The 27548-nt window shown below is 41.4% G+C and overlaps 1 protein-coding gene across 1 annotated transcript in view; it reads left to right on the top strand.

Annotated features, from left to right (window-relative positions):
- Positions 1-1052: 1052 nt before the first annotated feature.
- The window catches only part of DGKK (diacylglycerol kinase kappa), a 174727-nt gene continuing 148231 nt past the window's right edge, over positions 1053-27548 (top strand). The window contains exon 1 of the mRNA XM_026513437.4: positions 1053-1664. Coding sequence (XP_026369222.2) covers positions 1053-1664 — 612 coding nt within the window. The remainder of the gene's footprint in view (positions 1665-27548) is intronic.

The following is a 27548-nucleotide window of genomic DNA, read 5'->3' as shown; positions in this document are numbered from 1 at the left end:
ACACACACACACCCATTAACAAGTTCAGTAAAAAGTCCTGCTGATGCCTGGGAAGTCCAGCTAAAAGCAAAAGGCAGTCTCCCATGGCCAGGGCGAGCCGGGCGGACTCCCGAACCGCCGCGGAGACCAGGGCAGCCTTCTCTCCAGAGCGCGCAGCCTAGCCGCCGCTTCCATGGGAAACTCTTGCCTTGCTCTAGGGGCTGTATCTGCACGCTGCGGAAAGCCAGGGCTCCAGCCCTTTCTCATTACACACCTTTCCCGAAGCACCCCAAGCCCCGTACTCAACGGCAAAACCCTCAGATCCGGCGAAGCTCAAAAATGCAAAAACTGAGGCGGGGGCGCAAATTGTACTTCAATCCAGAGGACTGAACACACGCACGCGCACGCGCGCGCACATACCCCAACGCCGTACCGCTTAATTTCTTTCCCCGGGTTAGAAAAGAGGATTACTTGCCCACTGAGTCTTGGAGATGGGGGGGCAGGAGGTTGGTCCGAAGCTAGGCTCACCTGCTGCTGAGGTGAGAGAGCAGACACAGGATGCAAGCTGTGAGGAGCCGCAGCTCACAGCTGAGTGGTTGGGGGGTTGCAAAGACCCTCAAGTTCTCCTCCGGGTTTTTTTTTTGTTGTTGTTGTTGTTGTTTTTGCATTCATGTCACCAAAGGGTTAAACGGCTGGGCTCCAACAGCCCCCCCCCCCGGCGCTCCATTCCCCCCTCCCCTTTTTTTGTCTCCCCCCCTCCCCTCCCGCACGTCGCTAGGAGGTCATCAAGCGCTCTGTCCAGTCCGCGTTCGCAAGCCCCTCTGCTTCCCGCCCATCGGGCCCGTGGCTGCTTACGAAGAGGTGTGCGCTCACCGAGGGGCGTGTTCCAGCACTGGGAGACGCTGAGCGCCCCTGGCTTAGACCTCAGAGCGGAGCCAGCCATGGAGCGGGGCGGGGGAAAGTTTGGCACCCTGCAAGAGGTAGTCGAACAGGAGTGGGCGGGGCGCCCGAGGGTACTTTAGCCCTCCAAGCTCAGGGGCGCAAGCTGCCCAGACCTGAGGCGGTGTGCAGCCATGGACCGCGGAGCTGCCGCGGCCCAGGGCACTGCCCCGCCTCAGGATGGAGAGCAGCCCTTGGAGTCTCCAGAGCCGCCGCCGCCGTGGCCGCCGCCGCCGTCGCCGCCGCGGGCTCCTGAGCTGCTCCACGCGCCTTCACCAGAACCGGCACCGCAGTTCAGTCCAGAGCCTGCTCCAGGACCCCGTCCGAAGGCGACACCAGAACCAGCCACAGAACTCGACACAGAAACGGTCCCACAACCAGATACAGAACCGGCCCCAAAGCCGGCTTCAGAACCAGCCACAGATCTCGACAAAGAACCGATCTCAGAACCAGCCACGGAACCGGCCCCCGAGCCGGTTCCGGAACCAGCCACAGAACCAGCCACAGAACCAGCCACAGAACCGGCCCCCGAGCCGGTGCCAGTACCAGCCACAGAACCGGCCCCCGAGCCGGCCCCAGAACCAGCCCCAGAACCAGCCATAGAGTCCTGCCCTGAGCCGGCTCCAAAGTCCCATACGGAGCCGAGCCCAGCACCACGTCTATTGCAGTGTCCGGTGGTGGCTCCGGAGAGGGGTCTAAAGACCTCATCATCGCCCCGAACACCAGTGCCGTTCTCCGGTATAAAGGTAAGAAAAAGACCCCCTGGGGCGTGTGGGGGAAAAGAAGCAAAAAGAGGCCAGATGGCTATCAAGCTCCTGGGACTCTGGGTACCCTAAGCATCCCATTTGGCTGCCACCGACTGGCAAAGATGCGCGGAGAGATGCGGGGATGGAGGAGCCCGGGGGAGTGGGAAATGGTTGGGAGGCGGGAAGCAACATGTGGAAGAGAGAGTGGGCTGTTGGGGCTAGAAACAGGGTGACTGCACAGGTTGGGAGTGGGAGCAGTTTTCCCCATGGGGAGAAGTGGCAGAGCAGGGAGTGCCTGTATCTTGAAAAAGAGGAGGAAGACGTCCCCGCGGAGCGCAAGAGACCTCGAGAAGTATTTGGGGCAGGCCCTGGGGACACGGGGATGGGACTGAGTGGTGGGGATGGGGAGTGGGACACACCTCTTAGCCATGGTCACTGCCGCAGAGGCCCAAGCTGCGGAGCCGCAGCCTTCAGCTTGGCCCCCTCCCTGACACTGGGGAGGGGGTCATCAGCGGGGACGCAACTGGCAGCGCTCCAAGGAGGTGCCCGGCGCCTCTGTCGGCTGCTGGGAGCTGGTACTCCGGGTGGGGACGAGGGGATGGGCGGCGCCCACGCGCAGTGCAGGGGAAGGGCAGGGTTCGCTGGGGAGGAGGGGGAGAGCATGCGTGTGTCGAAGCCACCATTCCATCTGTCTGCAGGATTTCCCGGCAGGTAGGTGCAAACACTGTGACAGGATGATGGGCCGCGTCAAGAGCGGGAGACTGACATCCCGCACCGGGGCCAGTCGGAATGGTGCAGGAGTCCGGGTTTAGAGACTCCAAAATAGGAGTTGGTATTTGAGAGCGTGTGAAAGGAAATCCTCGTCTCTTCCAGTCTTCAGAGATGCCTTCCTAAATGTTGCGCTTTGCCTGGAGAAGACAGTGGAGGATCCTGGCGCACCCGCCCAGGGGGGAGGTGGGAGGAGGGAGGAAGGAGGTTTTCTGTGTTTGCCTTGGACCCCCTGAAACCCCGTTGGTTCTTCAGCAGGAGTCTGTTTGTCTTTCTTGCTTTCTTTCTACTCCCCCTACTCTTCCTTTCCCCCATAAACTTCGTTCCACGAGACTGTGAATACAATGATAATGCATAGATACACCTTGATTTAGCTTCCCCTGCAGAAAAAAAAACACGAAACAAAACACAGAAATAAACAAACAACACACCACACCAATACCTGCCCATCCTTCTGCCTAGCAGAGCTTAGGGACAGGGCTCTGGAATCCTTCTGCTGCGGACCGCACACTTGTAGAATGTAGGCGAAGGGGGCAGAACTTGGCATCACGAAATGGAAATGCAAGCGCTGGTTGCTCCCTGAGTTATGAGTAGGGAGGCTTGAGTTTGCAAAATAACTGCAATGATAAATGACTGAATAAGAAGAAGCCTAAAGCAAAAAGTTTCACAGGGGAAAAAAGTGCAGAGGTTTAAAAATAAATAAAACAGGACTGTAGGAAACTAAGACAAGTTGTTGTTGTTGTTGTTGCTGTTGCTGCTGTTGTTGTTGTTGTTGTTGTTGTTGTTGTTGTTGTTTTTAATTCAACAAGGGGGCTCTCACCAGGGGGTGTATCTCCCCCTCCCTGCAGCAACCCTTCCCTTCAGTGATCTCAGGAAAGGAAGGGGCAGTGCAGCTAGACACCGGAGATCACCTTAACCTGGTGTGTGCTCTGGTCTTTTTGAAAGAGTTTGCAATGAAGCCAGTGGGAGGGAGCCTGGCAGGGACCACATGAGCTATGGCCTTCTTAAGTGAGATTTGGGGAACATGGCTCAGAAACTGACACCTGGAGAGTTAATTACCAGGATGTCTGGCAAATATATGGCCTCTTTGGCCCCTGGAAGACTGACTGGAGGCCAGGAGCTCCGGGGATGAGCCCTGTGACAGTGGGAAAGCATGTCCCGTGAGCTTGACAGGAAAATGTCTGTTGCCAGACAGATAAGGAGGATCAAGGTAAGGGGAATCAGGTTAGCTTCCTCTACAGAGCGCCCTCTCAGACGTGCTGGCCGGCTGACCAGTAGGCATTTGTCAGCCCTGGCAGGGGACCAGGACCCCCCAAGGTTTGACTTTGCCTTCCGTAGAGTTAATCATTTGTTCAGCCCTTTATCTTTTAGAATGGCGTTAAGAACCCTGACCATCCGCTAAAAGGGCCATGCAGAGGAACCTATCAGTGGTTCTAGATGATTTCTAAGAATGCAAAGGATCTGGGTAAATGCTCAGATTGCTGGGAGCCAAACCCCTTTCCAATACCCTAGGTGTTGCTATGCAATTGCTTTCTTGTGCCTATGGGAACATCTGATCTTCAGTGATAGGACCGTTCTCTGCTGCATCCTCAGGCAAACAGCACCCACAGCCAGCTGACTCGCATCTTAACATTCAAGGCAAACAGGTTGCCATCTTAGCTGGGGAGGTGTTGTACTCAGACACTGCCTCCTTGAGGCAAGCTTGGGGAAACACACACACACACACACACACACACACACACACACACACAATCTCAGATCCTAACAAAATACAGCTCTTATCATACAATGAAATCCTACGTGGCAAGGCACAGTCAGTACCAGTAGCATGAAACTAGCCTGATAAGTCAAAGGAATGAATGAGTAAAACAAAGTGAATGTGACTGCAAGTTTCCCCCAGATAATTTTTGCTGACTGATATTGCAGTAAAAAAGAAAAAGAAAAAGAAAAAAATCAACATCTTTCAGTGTGTAGTCTGCTCTCTTTTCAGGTTTCAGAACCTGTTGGTTGTAAATCAATGCCCATCATGAGGGTAGAGACTGAGAAAAGGGGGCTCATATTGTCTTTCCAAATAGATACCAGGATAACACAGTCTTGTGAACCAAACCTGTTTATTTCCTTCCTTTCTAAAATGTTTTGATTTCCAGGAAATGAGCCATGGTCTCCCACCTGGTGGCAGCAAGTGTAAGTAAGGATGTGTGAATTGGTTCTTTAACAATGCTATGACTTGCTTGGGGGGAGTGGGGCTTACATGAAGTGTACTATATTTGATTCCCTCTCCTCACTTATGGTTGAAGAAAAATAGTCCATGTTTTTATTAATTGGGTTTGACTAGCTTCGAAATTATAATCACACCATACAGGTGATTGATGAAAAATCTGAAAAGAAATACACTTGTGTGGCCTTTATTTCTGGAATAGGGGGTGTGTGATAAGAGATCAATTGCCATTTACCATTACACCCCAAACCATAACAGAGCAGTTTTCTGGTATTTTTTGCACACACTTTCTAGCAAAGTTGCAAGCATTTGTTTATATGATATCTGGTAATTCTTGCCCGAATACTTTATCGTTTTACTTATTTCTGAGCTTCGCAAAGGTAGATACTCTCTCTCCTTCTCAGTGCTTAGTACAATTCAGCCCTCCCTGTTTTTGCTCAGTAAACACTTGCTGAAGCTTGAAACCTATCAATTCCATTCCCAGCAAGGACCACGAAGAGACTGCCGCTGTGAAAGAATAAAAATGTGTTCTCATTGATTTCAGAGTGAGAAGTAAATGCTTATTTAAATAGCCTGGATATATAGCTCTTAAGGAAATGCAGTCAATCTCTCCCTTTTCAGAATGGATGTTAGAACCATAATTAAGAAGCAAATTACCAACAATTAAAAAAATGGTTTGGAAAGTATCCTTATCCCCTGCAGTCCCAGCAGCAGCAGACTAATGATGATGTTGTTGGTTTCAGGGGTAACAATTTTTTTTTTCCTAAGTGAACAGAATATCTGCAGTGACTATAAACAGCTTTGGGATTGTAGAATCGAATGTTTAACCTGTTGAAGGTCACGATGAAATTACTTTCTTTCCTCTTAGGTACTTTCCTCCCTCCTTGCCAGGTTTTGATGAAACCATCTGATTTGTTTGGTATAATCTGAGAGCTCCTGAGCATTTGCAGCAGTATGTTCTAGAAAAGATAATGAGATATTTGGTCAGTTGTCTTTCTTTTCTGAGAAAAGAATTCTTACGTGTTTATTAAAATCTCTGACCGAGGGGTGCCTGGGTGGCACAGCGGTTAAGGCGTCTGCCTTCGGCTCAGGGCGTGATCCCGGCGTTAGGGGATTGAGCCCCACATCAGGCTCCTCTTCTATGAGCCTGTTTCTTCCTCTCCCACTCCCCCTGCTTGTGTTCCCTCTCTCGCTGGCTGTCTCTATCTCTGTCAAATAAATAAATAAAATCTTAAAAAAAAAATCTCTGACCGGGGCTTCTGCACATCTGCAGCCCAAAATGAAAGGCTGATCCATTGCCCAAAGTGCTTCCAAGGAAAAGGGGAAAATCCATAGAGAGCAGGAAACCATTCAGGGATATTATAATAAGGATTATATAATCCCTTCTGCTAGTACGGCACTTTACAGTTTGCAGAATGCTTTCCTCTGCATTATTAACTCTTATTCCCCTGACAAAGGCAGCAGGGTGGGAGAAGGCAAAAACTTGGCACCCACTAGGATATAACTATTAATTTATCTAATGTGGATTCTTAAAAAAAAATATCCAACATAGGGCTTTCTGTGACATACAGGATCCTCATTTGTCTAAGAACAATCTTTAAGCTGATATTCCCTCAGCCTGGATTTTTTTCAAAGCAGCAATTGTTGTTCCAAGTCTGATGCTCCCAGCGGGGACCATCCTAGAACAGGAGTCTGAGAAGGAAGGATAAGAGGCAGAGGCGCAAGACCCTGAACCTATTACTCCCAAAGAAAACCTTTTTTTGGAAAGAAAATAAATAGAAATTCTGCTAGGGATAGGGTGCCCAACCTCTCCAAAGACTGCTGACTGTAATTCCCTCAGTGGAAAAAAATAATTTTAAGGATTAAAAAAAGAAAGCATCCATTCCTAAAGGGAGATGCCCCACCCTCACCAAAGCAAATAAACCTTATTCTCAAAATAGAAAAACAAATTTACAAATTAAAAAAAAAGGACCAGTGACCCAAGATAAAGAAACTTATGTCTCCCCTAAAAATTATTTTAAGAAAAAAAGAAAGAAATTCTAAAGGGAGATGTTCCTCACCCTCATCAAAACCCATGCAACTTAAGTCCCCAAGAGAAAAATTAAAGAGGGAAAGAGAGAAATCACCTCGAGGTAAACAGTATTTCTAACCTTAAAAAATTCATGAAATTTATAAACTTTATGTGCACCCCACTGCTCATACCCAATCTTTTACAAAAATTATGGGGGCAAAAATAAATCTCCCAAAGGGGAGTGTCACCAAATCTTCCTAACATTATTTCTTCCAATTACATGAAATGTCCAGAATAAGCAAATCCTTAGAGACTGAAAGTTGATTAGTGGTAGCCTGGGGCTTAGGGGAAGAGGGTAGGGGGAAGTGTGGGTGATGACTAAAAGGTACAGGGTTTCTTTGAAAGATGATAAAAATGTTCTGAAATTAGATAGTGGTGATGGTTGCACAACCCTATGAATACGCTAAAAAACACTGACTTTGTACACTTGAAAATGGTGAATTTTGTGGTATGTGAATTATTTCCAAATTTTTAAAAATAAGTAAAAGAAAGAGATCACTCCTCCAACTGCAAGATAATGAACCTACTGTCTTCCCACAAATAAACAAAGGAATAAATGAATGCATAAAGAAAAAAGACATTTTTAAAAAGGAACCAAAAGACAGAGAGATCCTCTTAAGGGCAGGGCCTCCAATCTCACCAAGGAAAATAACCTTTATTCACCCCCCCCCCACAATTTTTTCTCTGGGAAAAATAAACAAAAAAGAAGTCTTTGTATGGACAGATACTTTCAAAATCATCAAAGTCCATGAAACTTACCAATCCTTCCATCCCAGAAACACACAAATGTTTTAACAAAAAGAAAGAAACATTAAAGGACAGGGTCCCTGATCTTACCAAACACCCTGAATTTTTAATTCCCAGAAAAGGAGAAAAAGAGAAATAAAAGAAATAAATCCCTCCCCTGTCAGCGGACATGCCCCATCCTCACCAAACACATGAACCTTATTCTCAAAGTACATTATTTTTAAGATTTAAAAGAAAATCAATAATGGAAAGGCATGTCTGTTGGTGGAGGGGATAATATCAATGAAATGAAAACAAAATCCTCTTAAAGAGAAGTGCTCCAGCCTCACAGACACATGAACTTTTCTGTCAAGATACAGCAAAAACAAATGCAAATTATTTAAAGAAGAAAAAATAAAAGGAAATCCTTCTAGTGGGAGATGATCTGAATTTATTCAAACCCCAAAGCTTGATTCTTAATATAGGAAATTTAAAAATTGGAAGCATAAATAGAAAGAGAGAGAAACAGAAACAAAACCAAGATGTCCCCAGCCTCAACAGCCCCTTTTTTCTCAAAACAAGAAAATGCATTTAGGATTAGGGAGAAAGAAGGGAAAAATGAAAAGGATATTTTCAAAGAGAAACCTCCTTTTTAGGGAATGAAGATGCCCCAAACTCACCAAAGTCCCTGAACATTTTTCTCGAAACAAAAAAGGGAAGGGAGAGAGCAAAGGGGTGAGAGAAAGGGAGTTGGAAGGGGAGGGAGAGAGGGGGAGGAAAAGAAGAGGGTAGAGAGGAAGGGAAGGAGGGAATGAGAGGCAGAAGAAAATAAGCTAAGGGACAATTTTTAAAAGAAAGTTCTTCTCAGGGAAGGTGCACCAATCCTTTATTGACGATAATGCATATTTTTCCTGATGAGCAATCCACTCTACCTCTCACAAAAAGGAGAAAAAAAAATCCCCCACAAAATCTTTTCAGAACTTCTTCAAGGGGAGATGCACCCAATCTCACCCAAACCCAGGGACCTAATTTATCTTCCAGCCTTCAAGTATTTTTTTAAATGAAATAAAAGAAAAAGAAATTCTTTTATAGAAAGACGCTCTCAATCTTATTTCTTCCAAGTTAATTACTTATTTTAAAGAGAATGAAAGAAAGGAAATCCCCTCCACCCCACCAGGAGGGCCCCCAACCTCACTAAATCCAGTGGCCCTTATAGTTTTGCCGCACAAAACCTGAATTTTTTCTAAATGGAAATCCTCCAAACCTAAGGAGATTTGCTTCCACAACCCCACCAAAAGCAAGGGATCATTTCCCCCAGACATTTTTTTAAAGGAAAATTCCTTCCATCAGAAGAGATGTCTTCAATTTCACTAAAATCAATCTACTTTATTTGTCTCCACATCCATGAGGGAAACAAAGCCAGAAAACAATGGTAAGAGGAAAAGAAATTCTCCTAACCTAAGGCAAGTTGGCCACAATCTCAACAACCTCATTAACTTTATTCCCCTAAGGCTATTTAAAAAAAAAGTGGGGAGAGAAAAGCCTGTCTTTTAAGAAAAAGTGCGCTCTACACCTACCCCACTCTAAAGACTTCCTAGGAAGTGTAATACAAAGAAAAGGTAATATCTTTCTAGAACCGTGCCAATGAACCTTAAATTCAGAACCTGAGGCTGAAGGGTAGTAAATGTTTAATCCCAGGCTGATTTCCCTCTGCCCCAGCTCCAGCCCATTTCTGGTTACCTTCCCCATCAGTCAGTCAGGCTGTGCACTCCGGAATGGCAAACCCTGCCCATGGAAAACAATTAGGAAAGTAAACCTTCTGGGGGAAAATCATACACCACATTTCCAAACCAAACAGAAATTATTTGGGGGATTAGCTGCCTCTTCGTTCCCCTCTAACACTATAGTAACTCAAGAGTTGATGATAAACTCTAAAGCAATGACGCTCTATTAACTTCCAAATTAGACACACACCTACCTAACTGAGAAGGACCCTTAGACAATTCAATAATGGGTTTCTCAAGGTGGTTGTCTAATCATGTGCTCTCTTTAATGTCTGTTCTCTGGAGTTATAAAGTTATAAAATTTGCAAGTCAGATTTATAAGCAGAGACTAAGACTCAATTAATGTTTTCCAACGTTTTTAATTCATTTACTTATTTAAAAATTAAATTGAGTAACTGTTTACATCCTATGTGCTTAGCACTGAAGATTCCACGGTGGGCAAAATCACAGAGATGAGACTTCCTCTAAACAAACTGGTAAACGAGACACCCAATTACCAAACAGATATACAGGGGACAATGATTTGTTTTACTAGATGCTTTGCTGACACATTCACTTAAATATTTGTCTCAGCATACCTCTTCTTAAATAAAAATGTAGTGTAATAAAAGAAAGGATATGTATCTTAATTTCAGAGAAAGTAGGAAATAAAAAATGCTTCCAAAAAGTAAATAAAATTTATGCAGCACCCCACCACTCAAGATTGAGTATCAAGAGATAATGAATATTTTGTTGGTTTTTTTTTCCATTCATTTTCTTAGAAAGATGCTTATATACATTTATAATCTACAGTAGTTAAGACTTTAAAGGAATGTACAATTGTGTCTCAGGCTCTCCCCTACCCATTACCTCCCCCATTTAATTATTAAATCATGTGCATTGTTTTACATTGGATTTAGGAAACAACTCTTAATTTTAGCTTAAGTTTATCTAGTCAAATGCCTGCCTGTATGATCTGATTGAACACATGCTGGAAACCTAACTGTTCAGAGATGTATTTGCAATGTAAAGCAATGAGAGTATATACATTTTTACATATACACTTGGCCGTTTGATCTCACCTTTACTAAGTGCACTTTCTTAGACATCCAGATTTCATTTGTCCAACTAGCTTTAGTGATTTGGACCTGAAGCAGGAGACCCAGGAGCAAAATCCACCCTTTTCCCACTGTTAAATTCCCAAAAGGAAAATCTAAATCTAAATTTCTGAGACTCTGTTGGGTCACTTTTAACCATATGCAAAAATGTACTAATGGTTTTGTCTCTTTAACACACAGTTACCAACCATGCTCGCTAGGGTCCCTCCTACCCAGAAGGGAAATACTTTTGTTTGAGGACATTATCAGCAATTATAAGGGGATAGAATATTCATTCAGCTTTCATTAACCAAATGTGGTAGAAAATTGAGAGAGTTAATAAACTGTATACGATCCAACCAAGGTTGAATTAGTAATTTAAAAGGCAAGTGTAATGTGGTATTGGGTAAGATCAGAGTCTTCTTCCTCCTCTGTAATACTTGGAGATTTTCATCTTCCAAAGCATTACAGGCATTTGCTGCTTAAGCCTTTTTCTTTAAAGAGATTGTAAAAGATTTCAGACCCTGAGGATGGCGATTCCCACCCCCTTGTTTTCCTCCTAGCACCGGGCAAGGCACAGGTTACTGGGGGATTCTGAGAGATAAGCGTGATTCTCCAACCCAGAGCTTTGCAGAATTCTTCTAAATCAAGAGGCAGTGGGTATGGGGCATAAGCCTGCTTCTGCCTCCAGGAATTGGAGGGGGATGGAAGCGCTGCTTGCTTGAGGTGCTCAACCAAGAACTTCCAGAATCTTGGATGTTCATTCCTTTGCCTTCTCCTGCAGCTAATGTCTCTACCTGTTCTCTTCTGGGATTTTGCAGTTTGAGGCAGGAAATGAAAGGTACCTGCTGAGAAAAACCAAAATTGTTAATCTCCTTGGCTATGAGTAGAGACACTTGAAACCAGGAAAGTTTTTTATTTACCTGGGCTCTGTCAACTGAGTCCCCCACTCTCACTTCACTCTTCACTCTGTGAAGCTGGCTCCAGCCTCACAGCAGGATCCTCTGAACCCCCCCCCCAACAGTAGTCCCTGCTTAGCTTGATTGTTAATTTTCCCTCAGTAAGTGTCATTTGCCTTTATTATGTCCCTTGAACATACTATTTCATGCTTTATTCACATCACCGCGCATGTCCCTTGCAGTATAAAAGAGAAATTTGATGTAGCTTTATTAAAACAGCTCAGCATAAACAGCAAAGAGGCAAGTAAATGAGGGTACAGAACAAGATTATTGATTTCAGAAAATTAACAAGTTTTTGCCCTTCTCACTAACCTCAATTAATGCTTACTGTGATAGTTTCCCTCCTGCCAGGCTTGAGTAGAACATAACTATTCTCTTACTCAGAATTTGGATACTGCTGTCCCTTTCTCACACCCTCACCTTACTCTGCTTGACTGTTAAGACTGACTAAATTAAAATGATAATTTTGGCATTGTCCTTGTCTCTTTTCTTTAATTTACTCAACTTGGTGACTAGATCACCAGGACGGGTTTTGTTTTGTTTTGTTTTGTTTTGTTTTGTTTTTTGGTTTCACGTGGAATCAAAGCATCCATTTGGTGGCTCACTTCATGGTTTTCTTAGTATATCACTTTTCACTAGTGAGTTGTCTTCCTAGAAATGCCTGGAAAAGCCTTACTTTGCCTTTCCATCACCCGTCATCAACACTAATTTTTTTAAGAGTTCTTCCATCTCATCTTCTCATGGTGGAAAAACAAACACAGACATTCCCAGGCAGCTTGAAACCTTGCTTGCTTTGTTTGTTTGTTTGGGTGTTGTTTTTTTTTTTTGGTTTGTTTTGTAACCAGTATAGTAAGGCATCATTGTGAAGGACACATAAACATATCTGTTAATTAGGTCATTAAGTGTTCAATAATTATGTAATTGGTATATAAAATGCTTTACAATATGATACGTATTTGGAGGATTGTTACATGGGTATTTTAGAGTACTTTACTGGTGGTATTTGAGGAAATTGGTTGGGGTTTTTAAGATGAAATGGGATGCATTATTGCTTTTCCAATGTAGAATAATGGAAGAAATTTTCCCACTAACCAAAACCCACTATCCAACAAGTTTTCAGAGGTGGATTACATTCGGATATGAGGGACTGCCTAATAGCAAATTCACTTTGATAGAAGAAATTTAGGGGAAAAAATATAAAGTTATTTGAGGTAAGTGGGATATATTGTTCCCAATATATCCTCCTCAAACCCAGAGAAAATCAGAATTAAATTAAACACTGACACTATCAGGTAGAAGAGAGGTTATCCCTGAATTGGGCAGGCGAAGGCCTACAGACAGAAGAGTGAGGCCCTTGTATGGTATATGGAGTTAGAAAGAAAATGGCCACTCGAATAGAATCATAGAGTACAGATTGAAATAATGTGGAAAATAAAGTGGACAAAGTCCTATTGTAACTTTGAAGGCAACTGACAAAATTGTGTATATCATCCAACTGATGATATACAGCCATTGGAGGGCTGTTGATTAGTAAAATAACATGACTAAAGCAGAGGATTGGTTGACGGGGCATATAATTAAAAACTTTCAATTTCTTTGTATGCAAAATTCCAAATTAAACTACTAAAGCTAAAAGTGGAAGAAGAGAATTATATTATCTAGTGTCCTTTCTCTACTGTTTTGGGCGTTCTTTGCACTTTTGTTAAGTGGCTGGTCTGCTTTCTCTATGATATTTTTTCCTATTTGATATCACAGAGTTTTCTACAGCAAAAGTAAGAAGTTGATGGGAATCCAGTGAAATCTTTTATCTTCAGTGTTGTAGACCCATGGCATTTCCTGAAAAGGGCCTTCGCGGAGCAGCTGACCTAATAAGTTTAACTTTCTACACTAGAATCTTTTTAATATTTTCTCAGTGAAATCTTAAATGAAAGCCTAATATTTAATGCAAATACAAGAAGTATTTCATTAGTCTTTTTCTATGCTAAAATGGGTTTGTAACTGATGTACATTTCTAATTGTTTATTTGAAGCTAAGAGGAAAGCGAATCTGCGCTCCCTGTTTATTACTGGCTGCTTAGCAAGGGTGCTGGCGATGTAGGAACACATTGAATAGGAAAAAGAAGCAAGTCAGAGTTTAAAATTTGGCCTAAAATATTCCAGAAATTCATAATAGTCTCCTGGAAACATAGCCATTCCAGAGAGTTCCTCCCTCCCCCCCCCCCGGAATGTGTTACAACAGGCTTCATAAAGTGGGTTGTCATAATGTGCACTGTCTTTGCTTATAGGAACATTTTTATTATGGGGGATTGTGTTCTTGACCAAGGACACTATACCAAGTAAATGGTAGGTATAACTAAAAATATGTAGTAAAAGCTAATGTATAACTGTAAGCTTCTGTAATAATTCAAACCAGCAAAATTATTCCAAGTCCTATAAAATGGGCATAAATGTACCATACACATTGATTTTGTAAGGGGCCCTAGTGTACTATAAAGTGTACATGCAGCACATAAAAGAGTCAATTCTACATAAATTTAGTCTATTGTTATTATTTATTTAAAATTTGCACTCTGCCTGTATCCAGAAAGGGTATGAAGTATCCTACAAAATTAAACACATATAAAACAGGACAATTAAGCTCAAATAAAAACAAGACAAAACCAATTCAATGCAGTGGTGAATGAGACTTTAAACTAATATATCTAGTTATAATAAACCCCAATTACACATTTAATTAGCAGTATTTTTGTTTGCTGCCTTTGGTGCTTGAAAGACTTTGGGGAATGATTTGAATGACTCAGGCCTCTTAAAGTTGGTATCCAAGGAAGTTGAGCTGATGCCTCATTTTCATGCGATACATTTTCCTGTGGCAAGCTGCAGCAACCACAAAATGAGGAACTAAAGGTTGCCGGGATTGTGGTATAGGTGTTAATTAACTGTCCTAGAAGGCTGAGGCTTGGGTTATTTTGGTGTGCCTTCATTTTTCTTATATCATAATGTGTGTGTCTGCGAGGCATGTAAGTATGGGACTTTCTCAAATAAAATAATAATTCCAATAAAATTTCTCGAAAAAAATCCAAATAGTACTGTGTAACTGGGGGTTCAATAGTTTGGACTCTCTTAGATTGGGAGTTACTTCACATTGGTTCTAGTCATAATTTCACTCTACATAGCTGTGCAATATGGGGTAAATTGCTTAATCTTTCGGTGGCTTAGCTTTTGTGTCTCTTAAATGAAGCCAGTAATGTGCTGCTGACTCAGCTCAGCTCAGCAGTCTCCTCCAGCAAGTCTTCACTGGTACCGTGTCTGGGCTAGATGCCCTTCCTCTGGGCTCCCATAGCACCCTACACAAACTTCTGCTTCTCAATGGCCATCTATACTGAGATTATCAGCTTGTGTACCCATTAGGGCTATAAGAATAAGGCCCTTAGGGCCTAACATGCTGTCTGCCATTCAATAAATTGTGGCTGAACTCCTTTATAAAATTTTGGCAGTCCAAATTTTATCCCAAATAGCTTTCCGCTAATTGCAGGAAAAGCTTTAACTTGTTTTACCAATGCCTCTGATCAGATCAGCACACTGGTCTTGAAAATGGTTTGATCAGGAAAGAGAATATGGAGTCTCTACTTAGACACAGGAAATTCTTAACAGCCATCTTCTTTCCAAACAGAAGGAACAACTTTTCCCTTAAATAAGATAAACAACTTCTATCTTTTCTAGAAAAGCAACTGGGAATGATCACCACATAAAGTTGTACAGTTCGTACACTCTACAAGGCTGCCATGTCTAAGGGGACACCTTTCACAAAGAAAGCCATCATAGATATACATATTTCTTCTAACAATTTTCCTGCAGATGGCAGTCAAGTGCCTTGTGCTAACGAAATTGGTATATTATGACAATTTCTGACAAATGGAAGTAAAATACTTTTAGTAAGTGGTGCCTTTTCCTGATGTGCCCAATGGTGTGCTATGGCCTGATCCTGCTACTAATTCCTTGCATTTAAATACCATGTCCCTTTAGCGACTCCCTAGAAGCTTATAAGCCATATGCTCAGAACTGATTTCCAAAAGTACATATTTTATTCCATAACACAATTTACCTGAGCATCATTTTAAAACAGAAACCTGCAACAGGGGTTTGAAAAAGGAATTTACAGGGGCACAGGCATAGCCAGGCATACCTCCACAGATGCACACTGGTACCTTTACTCCCAGGAACATACCCAAGTATATAAACTCCAATAGCCAAACAGCCTGGTAGATAGGTACACACACACACACACACACACACACACACACACACACACATACACACACACAGATTTAGCTGGACATTAAAGCATATAAATGAGGAGGCTCTAGCTGCTTGCTTTGGTGCCAACCTCTTGCCCATTTTTCCTATTTAATCTATTTTCAGCATGCCTCACTCCTGCAGGCTATGAGTTCCCCAAAGTTTACATGCTTTTATGTGAGTTCAATTCAACAAACCTTTCTAAGGGCTTACTAGTGACAAAGAACTGTGCTAAGTAGATAAAGGAAGCCACTCCATCTTGGAAGGTTGTTTGAAGGAGGTTACATCTGAACTGTGTCTGAAGATTAAGTAGGACTTTGATAGGCAAACATGAAAAAGGAGACAAAAGGCAGAGGGAATATCCTAAGCATAAACATGGAAGAGGTGGAAAGGGCAATGCTCTGAGAATCCCACAAAGACTAGACATGGTAGGTACTTTTAGTGCATCAGGAGGAAAGGCTGGAGAAGCTAGGTGGAAGCTAAAATGCAGAAGACCTTGAATGCCAGGTGAAGGAATATGTGTTCTATTCCATTAACAGTGGAGAACTGTGGAAGGTTTTTGATTGAGAGTAACATGACTAGGTTTAGATTTTAGAAAACTCTATCAATATATAGGATGGGTTAGATAGGAAGACTCTAGAGGATGGGACACCAGTCTAGGCAAGAGATGTTGAGGTCCTAAGGCAACCAGTATGGGAAGAAATAGGAGATGCTAATAGGATTCGGTTTGTAACTGATTGGGTGTGGATGATGGGGGAAAGATGAGTAGAAGACAACTCTGAACTTACGTGTCTGGAGTTAGAATTATAGAGAATACAGTGACAAGAACAGGCTTAGGTAGTAGCTAGAGGAAGATTATGAGGTTAGTTTTGGAGAATTTGAGTTTGAGATGTTGGTGAGGCCTGTGCTCAAGACAATGATTACAGAAAGGGAAGAACTTAAGGGTTAGAGGACTGTTGCCCTGCCCCTGGATGGAAAACAATGAAATGAAATTAATAGAACCAGATAATGTAAGAGAAACAAATACGGACAAATTCTGTTTGGGAAAATAGGCAGAGAAAAAAATACTGATGTAGAAATCAAAGTATTGGAAGAGAAAGGAGAAATAAGAGAATGTGTACTTTTTTAAAGGAACATTTTCTTTTAAAGTGTTGATCCTGAATAATTTTTTTCAACGACTTCTCTGTCCTCTCCTTTGGCTATTTTCTCTTTGTTGGTGAAAATCCTCTGAATGGTTTTGAGGAGAGGGAATATTGTTAATGTGTTGTCCTCAGACTGAATGCAAGTAGCTCTTCTCTCATTACCCAAGTCTTTATTTGTAAGCTTCGGAATATACTGTGTTTGGGGGAAACCATTAAGAAAGGTTAATAGTTACCTAGTTATTAAGGGAGACGCATGAGAACATTTCTCTTATGTTAATATAAGAAGAAGAATATATTGTCCTCTACATCAAAGATTCTATTTTAAAGCTCTTTGCACATAGTACGCACTTAATAACTTGAAATAACAAGAACCACAAAGCAGTCTTATATGTATAATGATACAAAAGATCTCCAAAGAGAGTAAACCAAGACATCTTAAGGTATTATAAGATTTGCTGTGAATATGTTGACAGGAGATGGGGACTTTCTTAAAGAAAACTATTCTTACCAGGTAAACTTTGTCTTTTGGGAATGAAGTAAAGAATAAGCCACTTAAAATGGCTCCAGACAATGGAGGAGACACATGGAATACCAGACAGAATAATTAGAGAAGAAATTGATAAACGTTTGAAAGTGTGAGCTGAAGTCCTAGTGGGTCCCCAGCTCTTTGCTAGTTGGTGTGGAAAAAACAAAGGTAGATATGAAGTCTGCGATCTTATTTGGGAAACAAAACATGTATACTGGGGACAGGTACATAACAATACAAGGAAAGATATGATTATATTTCAACATGTGTAGTACAGAGAATAATGCTATAGAATTATAAAAGAGGAACAATAAAGGATGGATTCATTTGGGAAGGCTTCCTGATGGAGGTGAGATCAATTGAATTTAGATCTGGGAGCAACATACACAGACTTGGAAGCAGCAGGGACCCTATTTGACTGATATCAAAGAGCTTTAGAGAAAGGCAGAGGGATTTGGTCTCTATTCTGTACAGCAGGACATTATTTAAGGTTGTTCAATAGGAGAGTAACATAATGAAAGAAATTTTTCTAAGACATGTATTGTGACAGTAGGAAGGATAGATTGGAAGAGAACAAGATAGGAGGCAGGGAGATTAGGCTGTTGTAAAAATCCAGGTGAGAGATGATGGTGCCTGATTATTGCAAGTGATGATGATCATTCATTCATCTAAAATCATTTATTGAGTACCTATTCTGTGTCAGGCACTGTGCTGATAACTGTAATTTACCTGAAGGAAATTATAGCCAAGCAAAGGAAATAAGACCAAGTATACAAATAACTGCAATCCCAAGGAGAAAATGATACTCATTTTAATACAAGAGAAACTCTGAGTTCAAAGGAGATAAGAAGTGATTGGAGCCTGGCAGAATGGGGTAGACTTGGGTTCAGAGATGAGTTAAACTTTTTCTTATTTGGGGGGAAGTACCAGGAGGAGTGATAAGGAGGTAATTCTGGGCAAGCAAAACAGTGTGAGCAAAGGCACTGAGGTGAGAAAACACCAGTGTTTTTGGAGACCAGAGGAGCTTCAGGGATGCAGGCAGAAATGCAGAACTGGCAGAAAATGGGGGTAGAACAACTGATTTGGGGGGGTAGTGAGTAAGGAGGAAGGGAAATCATTAAGAGAGAAGCATGGGAGGTTAATAATTTCTGATTTTCTTTCTACTTTGCAACTCACCCTTTTCTCAAACTCTGTCTGGATTCTTTCTCAGTAACATCCAAGGGTCCAGGATGCTTTTATTTTATTCCTGGACTACCGACTTCTATGTACCATCTTTCTCTAACATGAGAGTACAGGCTCCTGCCTGATGTTCAGAGATACTCCGATCTGAGAAGGGAAATGATTCCCCCCATGAATTTCATACAGGGTCTGTTTCTATAGTAAGCAGCACCTATATTCGATCTTCAATATTTAAGAGCATCTTCTAGTCTCAGTTTTGCTACTGTATATGCATGTTTGGCATGCCTTTGGATGACCTTGTTGTGCATGTAAGGAACACTATTCCTAACCAACTTTCTCTGTATGCTTATAATTCTAAAATTTCAGACAGCTCCCAGATACCTTTCCCAATCATTCATGTTATAGACATAAAAAGTAGTGGTCTTTCTGGGGCGCCTGGGTGGCTCGGTTGTTGAGCATCTGCCTTTGGCTCAGGGCGTGATCCTGGTGCTATGGGATCAAGCCCCACATCAGGCTCTTCCGCTGGGAGCCTGCTTCTTCCTCTCCCACTCCCCCTGCTTGTGTTCCCTCTCTCGCTGGCTGTCTCTCTCTCTGTCAAATAAATAAATAAAATCTTAAAAAAAAAGTAGTGGTCTTTCTAGACTACCACTTGATGTTTGTATTATACTCCACAACTTTCTAAAATGCTTCCGCATTTCCCATGTCCTATGTCCTTGGATTCTAACCCCAACCCTGTGTATGATATTGGTTTTATCCCCATTGTGCAAATGAGAAAACCAAGGCTAAAGGATACTTGACTACTAAGGATTGGAGTCAAGATTCAAGCCCAAGGCTCCTGACCCCAAAACCAATCCCTAATCCGTGGAGGCTAGTTAGTACAAGATTTTCAAAGCAGCCCTCTTGAGCCCAGAATTGATCTAGATTCCTCTAAACAAAGTGGGATAATGGGGGCCACCTGCCTTCATTTCAGGACTAATTACCTTCGTTAAAGCCAACCAAATCCACAGGCTTAAGATGAGACAAGGTTTTAAGGTGGTCGTAATGGTTGTTGTTGTTTTTTTTAATGCTGCAAAATGCTTTAGATGTTTATAATGATGATTCATTATGTAAATAATTGGAGACTTCCTGAGGTCAGAAGTCTCAGAAGGTTCTGCAATTCTTAAGAGATTAAAAACGCACCAGTCTAGTCATTTGGCCCCAGAATTGAGATTTAAGAGGCTGATTCTATTCCTAGCTGTACCTTTGTGATTTGAGGTAAATCCTTTAACCTCTCACTTTTTATTTATCCATTTGTAAATAAGGATATTTCCCATCATAGAATATCTGGGAAGCACTTTAAAATTCTAGGCTCAAAAGTATTTCAAAGCCTTATAAGTTCTGTAAAGCACTTTATACGGCTTCAAAATGACTGTGACATTGATACAAAATGGAATTTGTTAAAAACAAGTAAAGTGTATGCAGACACGGTTAAAGCTACTGTTTTTAAATAGGTGTAGCTCAGGTCTGTGTTCCACTTTCACCTCTGCCACAACGTGGTGTTGCCACTGCTAGCTGGATCATCTTGCCTCCCACCTCCTGCAGGGTCATAAGTCACTAAGATTGATATCCCTGGGTGGAGATTTTTCTATAGTACAAGCCCAGTGAAGAAGGGTAATTCCCTAATTTCATTTCCTCCCTTTGAAGTCTGGATTATGTGGAAGAGAAAATATTTTAGATCCTAGTATAATACTTCTCTGTCCCATGCCTTAATGTCCCTGTGTATAAAATGGAGTTATTAAGAACTGCTTCTACCTGCAGAGGGGATGGTGTGAGACTAACCATGAGAATTGCAGTATAATATAGTGGGCTTCAAAGTCAGACACATTTGAGTTGAAATCCCAGCTCTGTCGTTTCTTAGCTCTGTGACCTTGGGCAAAGACCCTTGGGCTCACCTCTCTGAGTCTCACTTTTCTCATTTCACACATGAGACTAATAATTCCCACCTTGTAGGGTTGTTCTAAGGATCAGTGGCATATCCAGTGTTTAGTACAGTGCCTGGCACTTAGTTGGTTCTTTAAAAAATGGTAACTGTGGTTTTCCTTGCCACTACCTGCAGAGGTGGCAGCCATGCCCTATTCGGTATTATAGCCACCTCAGAACCCTTGTATAGCTCAAAATTGTTAAAAAGAGGACCAAGTAGTTTATCCAGCACCAGTCAGACCAATATGGCAAAATTAAGCGTAACTGGCAGAAACCCAGAGGCATTGACAGTAGGATGCACAGATGATTCAAGGGCGGGATCTTGATGCCCAATATCACTTACAGAAGCAACAAGAAAACAGAGCACACGCTGCCCAGTGGCTTCTGGAAGTGCCTAGTCTATCTCAAGTGCTGCTGATGTGCAACGAATCTTACTGCGCAGAGACTGCTCACATGTCTCCTCCAAGAACCGTATGTATGTATCTCTCCAGGGCACATAGAATTGGCACCAATTTAATTTTTGCTGGCCTCTAGCAAGAATGTCGATAACACTTGAGTGATCTTCCTTCAATCATCAAGAATGATGATGAACTTTCATGATCAAAGAATGAGAACTTGCAAAGTCTACTGTTAACTTTATGCCAACTTTTAAAGATGTCGCTACAGAAACATATGCCCTGAAAGAGGCTCTTTTGACTTGGAGGCTCTCTTGGGGAGACTTTTTTAAGTAGATAGTAGAAGTACTAATTCAATACCTACATAGGATTTTTCCCTTCAGATGGAGGACTAGATAAATGCCATTAGATCTCAAAGCCCCCTTTATCATTTTTTTTTCACCTAGGAAGAGAAGAAAATTTAAAAAAAGAAAGAGAAGAAAATCATTTTGTGTTGCCTTTCCCTCACCCCTTTTGATAAGAATTGTTCTGAAGCTGCTACCAAGGAATACTGACAACTATATTTTCCTTGTATTACCTTGTAATTTGATGTTACAGAATAGCAAACATGGCAGACACAATCTCTGCCTCAGGCACATGTCTGATACATGGATTTCTAGCCATGAGAAGACGTGGAGGGAATAAGGCTATTCTGTTTATGCACTGATACTACAACAACATTTGTTACTATTAAGAGACTTGAGCTCTGACATTGAGTTTGGCTGCTTTGACAAGGTCTCTAAGATCCTAAGGCTCCTTGTAATGGACGACATCATGTATAACCAACTCTCCATCATTAGGTGAAATGAAGACATATTTGGGTATTTAATTTTGAGTGCCAAGTAGACTTGAGATTTCATGGAGGAGGTTCATGGCAGAGCATGTCTCTTGCCCTCTGGGAAATTCTTAAACTCAGTAGTTTAAAAATAACCTTTGAATTTCAGGGAAAGTCATTTAGATACTGCTGTGGTTAAATGGTTGTGTTTGCTAAGCACACACCTCAGAAGACAGGCAAATGATTATAAATGGCAGTACAGAGGCAGCACTGCACTTCTGGGAAGCATAAAGCTAATCCCTTTTATGTGTCATCCTGCAACAGGATCAAGTTCTGTGCGTGGATGACAGTCAGTGGAAATCTGCCACTTAAAGCCCAAAGGTGGGCAGCATCAAAAAGTCAGGGCAGCAACATCTGAGTTTCCAACATACCTTCACTTAACCTGTGTTGGCACTGTGTGGATTATAAATGAAAGCTGGAAACTCAACAACCAGTATACAATGAGATGAGGTCATCAGAAGCCTAGAGGATAAAAAGAAGCTTCCAAAACACTCTGAAACATAGCGTGACTTGGCCTTGGATTTCTAGAACATGAGAGTGTATGTTCCTCATCAGGAGCTCTCAGAAGCAGAATATCTTTTTACATATTGAGCCAAATCTAATCTTGCTGCAAATGTATGCAAAACATCTGCCATGAGGTGGATACTCCATGTGTTTAGAGAGTTTTCCCACACTAATTATTGACAGCCATGTGTATACATGATTCGTCATCACTCACACCTGTACCACATCACAGCATGAAGGACACAATTCTCCATGTTTTTCAAGTCCAAAAATCAGAAGTCCATATACACATTTCTAGGATTTAGGGAATGGAGGAAGAAAAAGAAAAGAAAAAACACCATATAAACCTAGTCATTCTTTCTAGGCTAAAGTCAATCCTAGGACCTGACTCTTGGCTGCCAGAGGGAGTTTTATGGGAAAAGTGTAGTGTAGCTGGAGAAGTCAGGCATGAAAGCTTTAATTCACTGTAGGAGCTGTTGAATCTTTCTGCACTCTACGTGTGTCTGAGCAAGGGCAGGCATCATACCAATAACATTAATGGTAGCACTGGGGTGGTTGTGAACCAGGTCAGATCTTAAGGCCAGAGTGCTTTATTATTAGCTTTTCTTTATAAGAAGCCTGGTAATCGGGATATGTGTATGACCCATTGCATTCTTTGCTCAGAGGCAAAGTGTATCTGTTCTCTGCATGTGGCTTCTTTTTAACTCTGGGGTGGAGGGAGGAAAGGCGAACAAAGTAGCAGTCAGCCTTCTCTCTCCTCACTGTCTTCTAGTCCTATTGCTATTGAACTCTGTCTTAACTGTTTTAATTGAGGCTTCCACCACAGCAGACACTTTCTTTGTGGGATGACTACTGGTGGGGCATTTGGGGATTTCATCACCTTTGGGCAGGCCTTTCCTTGCTTCTGCTTGAGGAAGGAGAAAGTGGAAGGAAAGCAAGCTCTAAGTGAGTAAATATCAGATGCTGTTACTTCCTCTATCTCCCTTCTGATGACTACCTGGGCTGCCATCCTGAGGGGTACATGGTTCTTGAATTTTGGTGTCATCATGTGTTTTAGCATGCTAGTCATACTCCAGAGCTTGGACTTCTTGCCCTCAAGAAGGAAGTTGATATTCTTAAAGAGAAACCAAACTAGTGTTGGCAGGTTGTTGAGGCTGTAGGCTGACAACAATGACCTTCACCTTACCCTGCCTCTGCTCTAGAAGAAAAGGACCTAAGACTCACTATTGGTAAAGATACCACTCAGTTAATTCTAATATCCTGACAATTATTTTGCCATGGTGTGAATACAGAGGCACCTCCCCATTCCTCCCAACTTCACAGTTCCCTGCAGTCCCTCTGGGATAGTGAAGACCATTATTCCTAGGGAATCCTACAAGGGGAATTCCAGGTCAGGGAGCAGGACGGAGCCCTTAGCTTTTGTTGGCATACAGTTCGGTTCACTGTTGGGGCACCTTTCACAGTGTCTCATAGTAGGTGCCTGATCTTTTGAGTCACCACTATTAAGGGATGCTGGTCATCCAATGTTAATTATGAACCCTTGATAGTTATACAGACTTTACAGACCATAAGAAGAACAGGAGAATATATTTGGAAGCTCACCATCCCCTACTTCATCTCCTCTGTGTATTGTGTCCATTTGTGGCTCACTGTATACTTACACACATTCATATGGATTTGCCCCTGCTGCTGTATGTGCGTTTCTCTTCCTACCAGTGGGAGTTAGTGTTTCTGTGTAGGAGTCCGGCATTGTACTTTTTAGTCAAGTCCTATGAGGGGCATTCTCAGGAGAATTATTAGAACAATTTGTTTAGAAAACATTTCCCACCCCCAGATGTCCCCAAGCAGACCAGGCTGATTACAAAAAGGACTAATTCAAATCAGAACTCTTTGGGAAGTTCTCAGAAGATCAAATAGCCCAATTTCAGATTAGACATTTGGGATCTAGGAAAAGATATTTGGGCTAGAGCCTGTAAGATGGAGGTACTGGGGATGGGATGATAGAAGAGAAAGGAGGTTTGGTAAAAGGTTAAAAAGAACAACAAATAAGGACATAGTCCCTGCCAGATGCCTAATTTCTCTTTCAATGTTTGCAAATGCCACACAAATAGCTCTTGCACTTGAGTTGTCCAGGTGGCTGGAGATCTATTTATATTGCATTTAAGCGAGGGTCAAAGTATCTTTGCTGATGTTTTTGCTTAAGGGTTTCAAATAAACTTTCTACCATGTTTATCTGGGGGTAGACTGGGGCAGAGGTGGTTTGTTCAGTACTTAAGTTATTTTTAGATCACCTTTAAGTCACTCTTTTGGAAGAAAGCAGCATTTATGTCCTGAGGAATTTCCGAAAAGAATACAGAAAGCTGGGTTACTGCCCGCTCATTCCTGACTCTGAGAGAATTTACCACCAGGAATCCAGGCAAGTCACTTGGACTCTCTGTTTTCCCTGATCTTAAAGGGTTATTGTGCAAATAACTGGTATTGGTCAAATAGTGGTACAAACTAAGTCAAGGTATCAGAAATCTAGCTCAACCTCAAGCCAGGTTAAGTTTTAAGGACGGATAATGACAAGTCAGTGGTTGGCAATATAAACTCATGGACTCTGATGGTCCTTATATGGAACACCTAAAACCAGTGTCCTGCTGTGAGTTCCATTTTACTGAAATTCATTCATGTTATCTTACTAAGGTAGGTATGTCAAGCATCTGTTGTACAGTGGCCTCAAATCTCAATTTCTGTAAAACCATATACTGTTTCTCCTAGGAGCTAAAGAATTTTAGACTTTAGATTTTTTGCCTTCATATGACCACATAATTTTCAAGGTATAAATTTCACAGATTTATATAACATTGTATATATACTAGTCATGCTTCTCTATTTAGCTTTTCTAAATAGAAGACAGTATAATTTGAAGAGGAGTTGTAACTTTATGAGCTATTTTTTTTACCCTGTTCACATTAGAGATAATAAATAAACTCCCCTAGATAATATATTTTTGTAGCATTATACTCAGCACTAGGAGCTATATTTCTATAGATTCCATAGTAGTACATATACATTCGTAATTATGCCAAGCAATAAGTTCAAATTCTTCTAGTTAGGCCAGTCAGGTGCACACACGTAAAAGCCTCCAAAGGTATAAAAGATAGCAGAAAGAACTTCACGGGGAATATTTCTCCAAAGGTGTTATATAATAGGCATATAACAATATGGTACCAAAAGCATGATTCATAAAAGTAAAAATTGATAAACCGGACTTCATTAAAATGTAAAACTTTTGCTCTTTGACTTAATTAAGAGGATAGAAAGGGAAATTATAGACTGGGAGAAAATATTTTCAAATCACATTTCCAACAAAGGACTTGTTTCTAGAATATATAAAGAACTCTAAAATCGAAGTATTTAAAAACCAAAAAAATATAATTAGAAAATGGGCAAAAAACATAGACAGACATTTCATCTAAGAGAATATACAGATGGCAAATAAGTACATGAAAAAATATTCAATATCATTAGCCACTAGGAAATTGCAAATGAAGACCACAATGAGATGTTACTACATGTGTATTAGAATGGCTAAAATAAAAAATTAGTGATACCACCAAATGCTAGAGAGGATATAAAGACACTAGATCACTCATATATTGTTGATGGGAATGGAAAATGGTACCGGCACTCTGAAAAATAGTTTGGAAGTTTCCTTTCAAACTAAAAATAGATTTACCATACAACCCATCAATTGCACTCTTGGGCACAGATTCCAGAGAAGTAAAAATTTATTTTCAGGTAGAAATGTGTACACATATATTCACAGAATTTTATTCATAATATCCAAACACTGTAAACTACCCAAATGTCCTTCAATGGATGAATGCTTAAACGAATCACGGTACATGCATACCATGGAATACTATTCAGCAATATAACTTTGATGAACCTCAAGGAAATTATCCTGAGTCTAAAAAGCTAATCTCAAAAGGATACATTCTGAATAATTCCATTTATGTAACAATTGTGAAATAACAAATTATAGAAACAGAACAGATTTGTGGATGCCAGTGGCTAGGGATGGGAGGGGCAGAGGCAGTGGCTATAAAGGAGTAGCATGAGGGAGTCTTGTAGTGATGGTACAGTTCAATATGTTGATTGTCATGATGTTTACTCAAAGCTATACCTGTGATAAAATTGCACAGAGCCACACACACACACACACACACACACACACACACACACACTGAGTTTATGTGTAACTGGTGAAATCCAAATAAGCTTTATGGATTGTACCAACGTCAGTTTCCTGCTTTTGATATTGTGCTATAATTATGCAAGCTGGTAACATGGGGGAGGGTGGGTGAAGGGTGCACAGGACCTCCTTGTACATTTCTTTGAACCTTCCTATGAATTTATAATTATTTCAAAAAACTTTTTAAATGTCTAAAAAAAACAAGAGTAACATTTTTTGGATGCTGTATATTTTGTTTTCTATGTAGGGCATACTTAATTTCTTTATTTTGTGTATTAAAAATAATTTTCTATCTTTTTGTGCCTAAACATAGCATGCTATATTTTAAAAAGCACAGCCTATAATGTAAAAAGATATTAATTCTCTAGTGTAGGGATATGATGGTGAAAATGGGAGGTACCTGAACACAGCTAAAACCAGAGTTTTACAGGCCACCGTTAAGCTGTAATTGACAAATTTCATAGGGTTTCGTTTAGGATTTTATAATAATTGTTCCTCAGTTGTGGCATGACTAATCAAAATATATTTATATTTGGCTTTTAGAGTGTGTTTTATACTTTCGCTGAAATATGGTTATATAAGCCCAGTAACTCCATATTCCAATCAGAAAATAGATGACATCTCATCTTTGATTCAAGCAAAGTACCCAACTAAGGCAGAATGACTGCCTTGAGACTTGAAAAATATGTATTTCACATGTTTCTTAGCTTTTAGTTGCTTTAGGTTGTTTGTTATGTGGTGAGATGGTCTTGTGACATTTACCCTTGAGGAAATTAATTAAGCATTTTGATTCAAGAAGCCTTTCTTAGGGGGCTCCTGGGTAGCGCAGTCGTTAAGCATCTGCCTTCGGCTCAGGGCGTGATCCTGGCATTCTGGGATCGAGCCCCACATCGGGCTCCTCTGCTGGGAGCCTGCTTCTTCCTCTCCCACTCCCCTGCTGTGTTCCCTCTCTCGCTGGCTGTCTCTCTGTCACATAAATAAATAAAATCTTTATAAAAAAAAAAGAAGCCTTTCTTAGGGCTGTAGATTGCATTAGACTTGAGAACTCAAGAAGAGAATAAAGAAAGTTATCAATGGACTTTCTCAAGATCCTTTGTTAAATTGTCTTTGTGAGACCCTGAAAACACTTTAGCCCAGGAAAATGGTATGATTGTATTTATTTACTTCCCAA

Source organism: Ursus arctos, chromosome X, assembly GCF_023065955.2.
Source record: "Ursus arctos isolate Adak ecotype North America chromosome X, UrsArc2.0, whole genome shotgun sequence".
In the NCBI taxonomy this organism is placed as follows: Eukaryota; Metazoa; Chordata; class Mammalia; order Carnivora; family Ursidae; genus Ursus; species Ursus arctos.
This window is presented reverse-complemented; position numbering and strand designations above follow the sequence as displayed.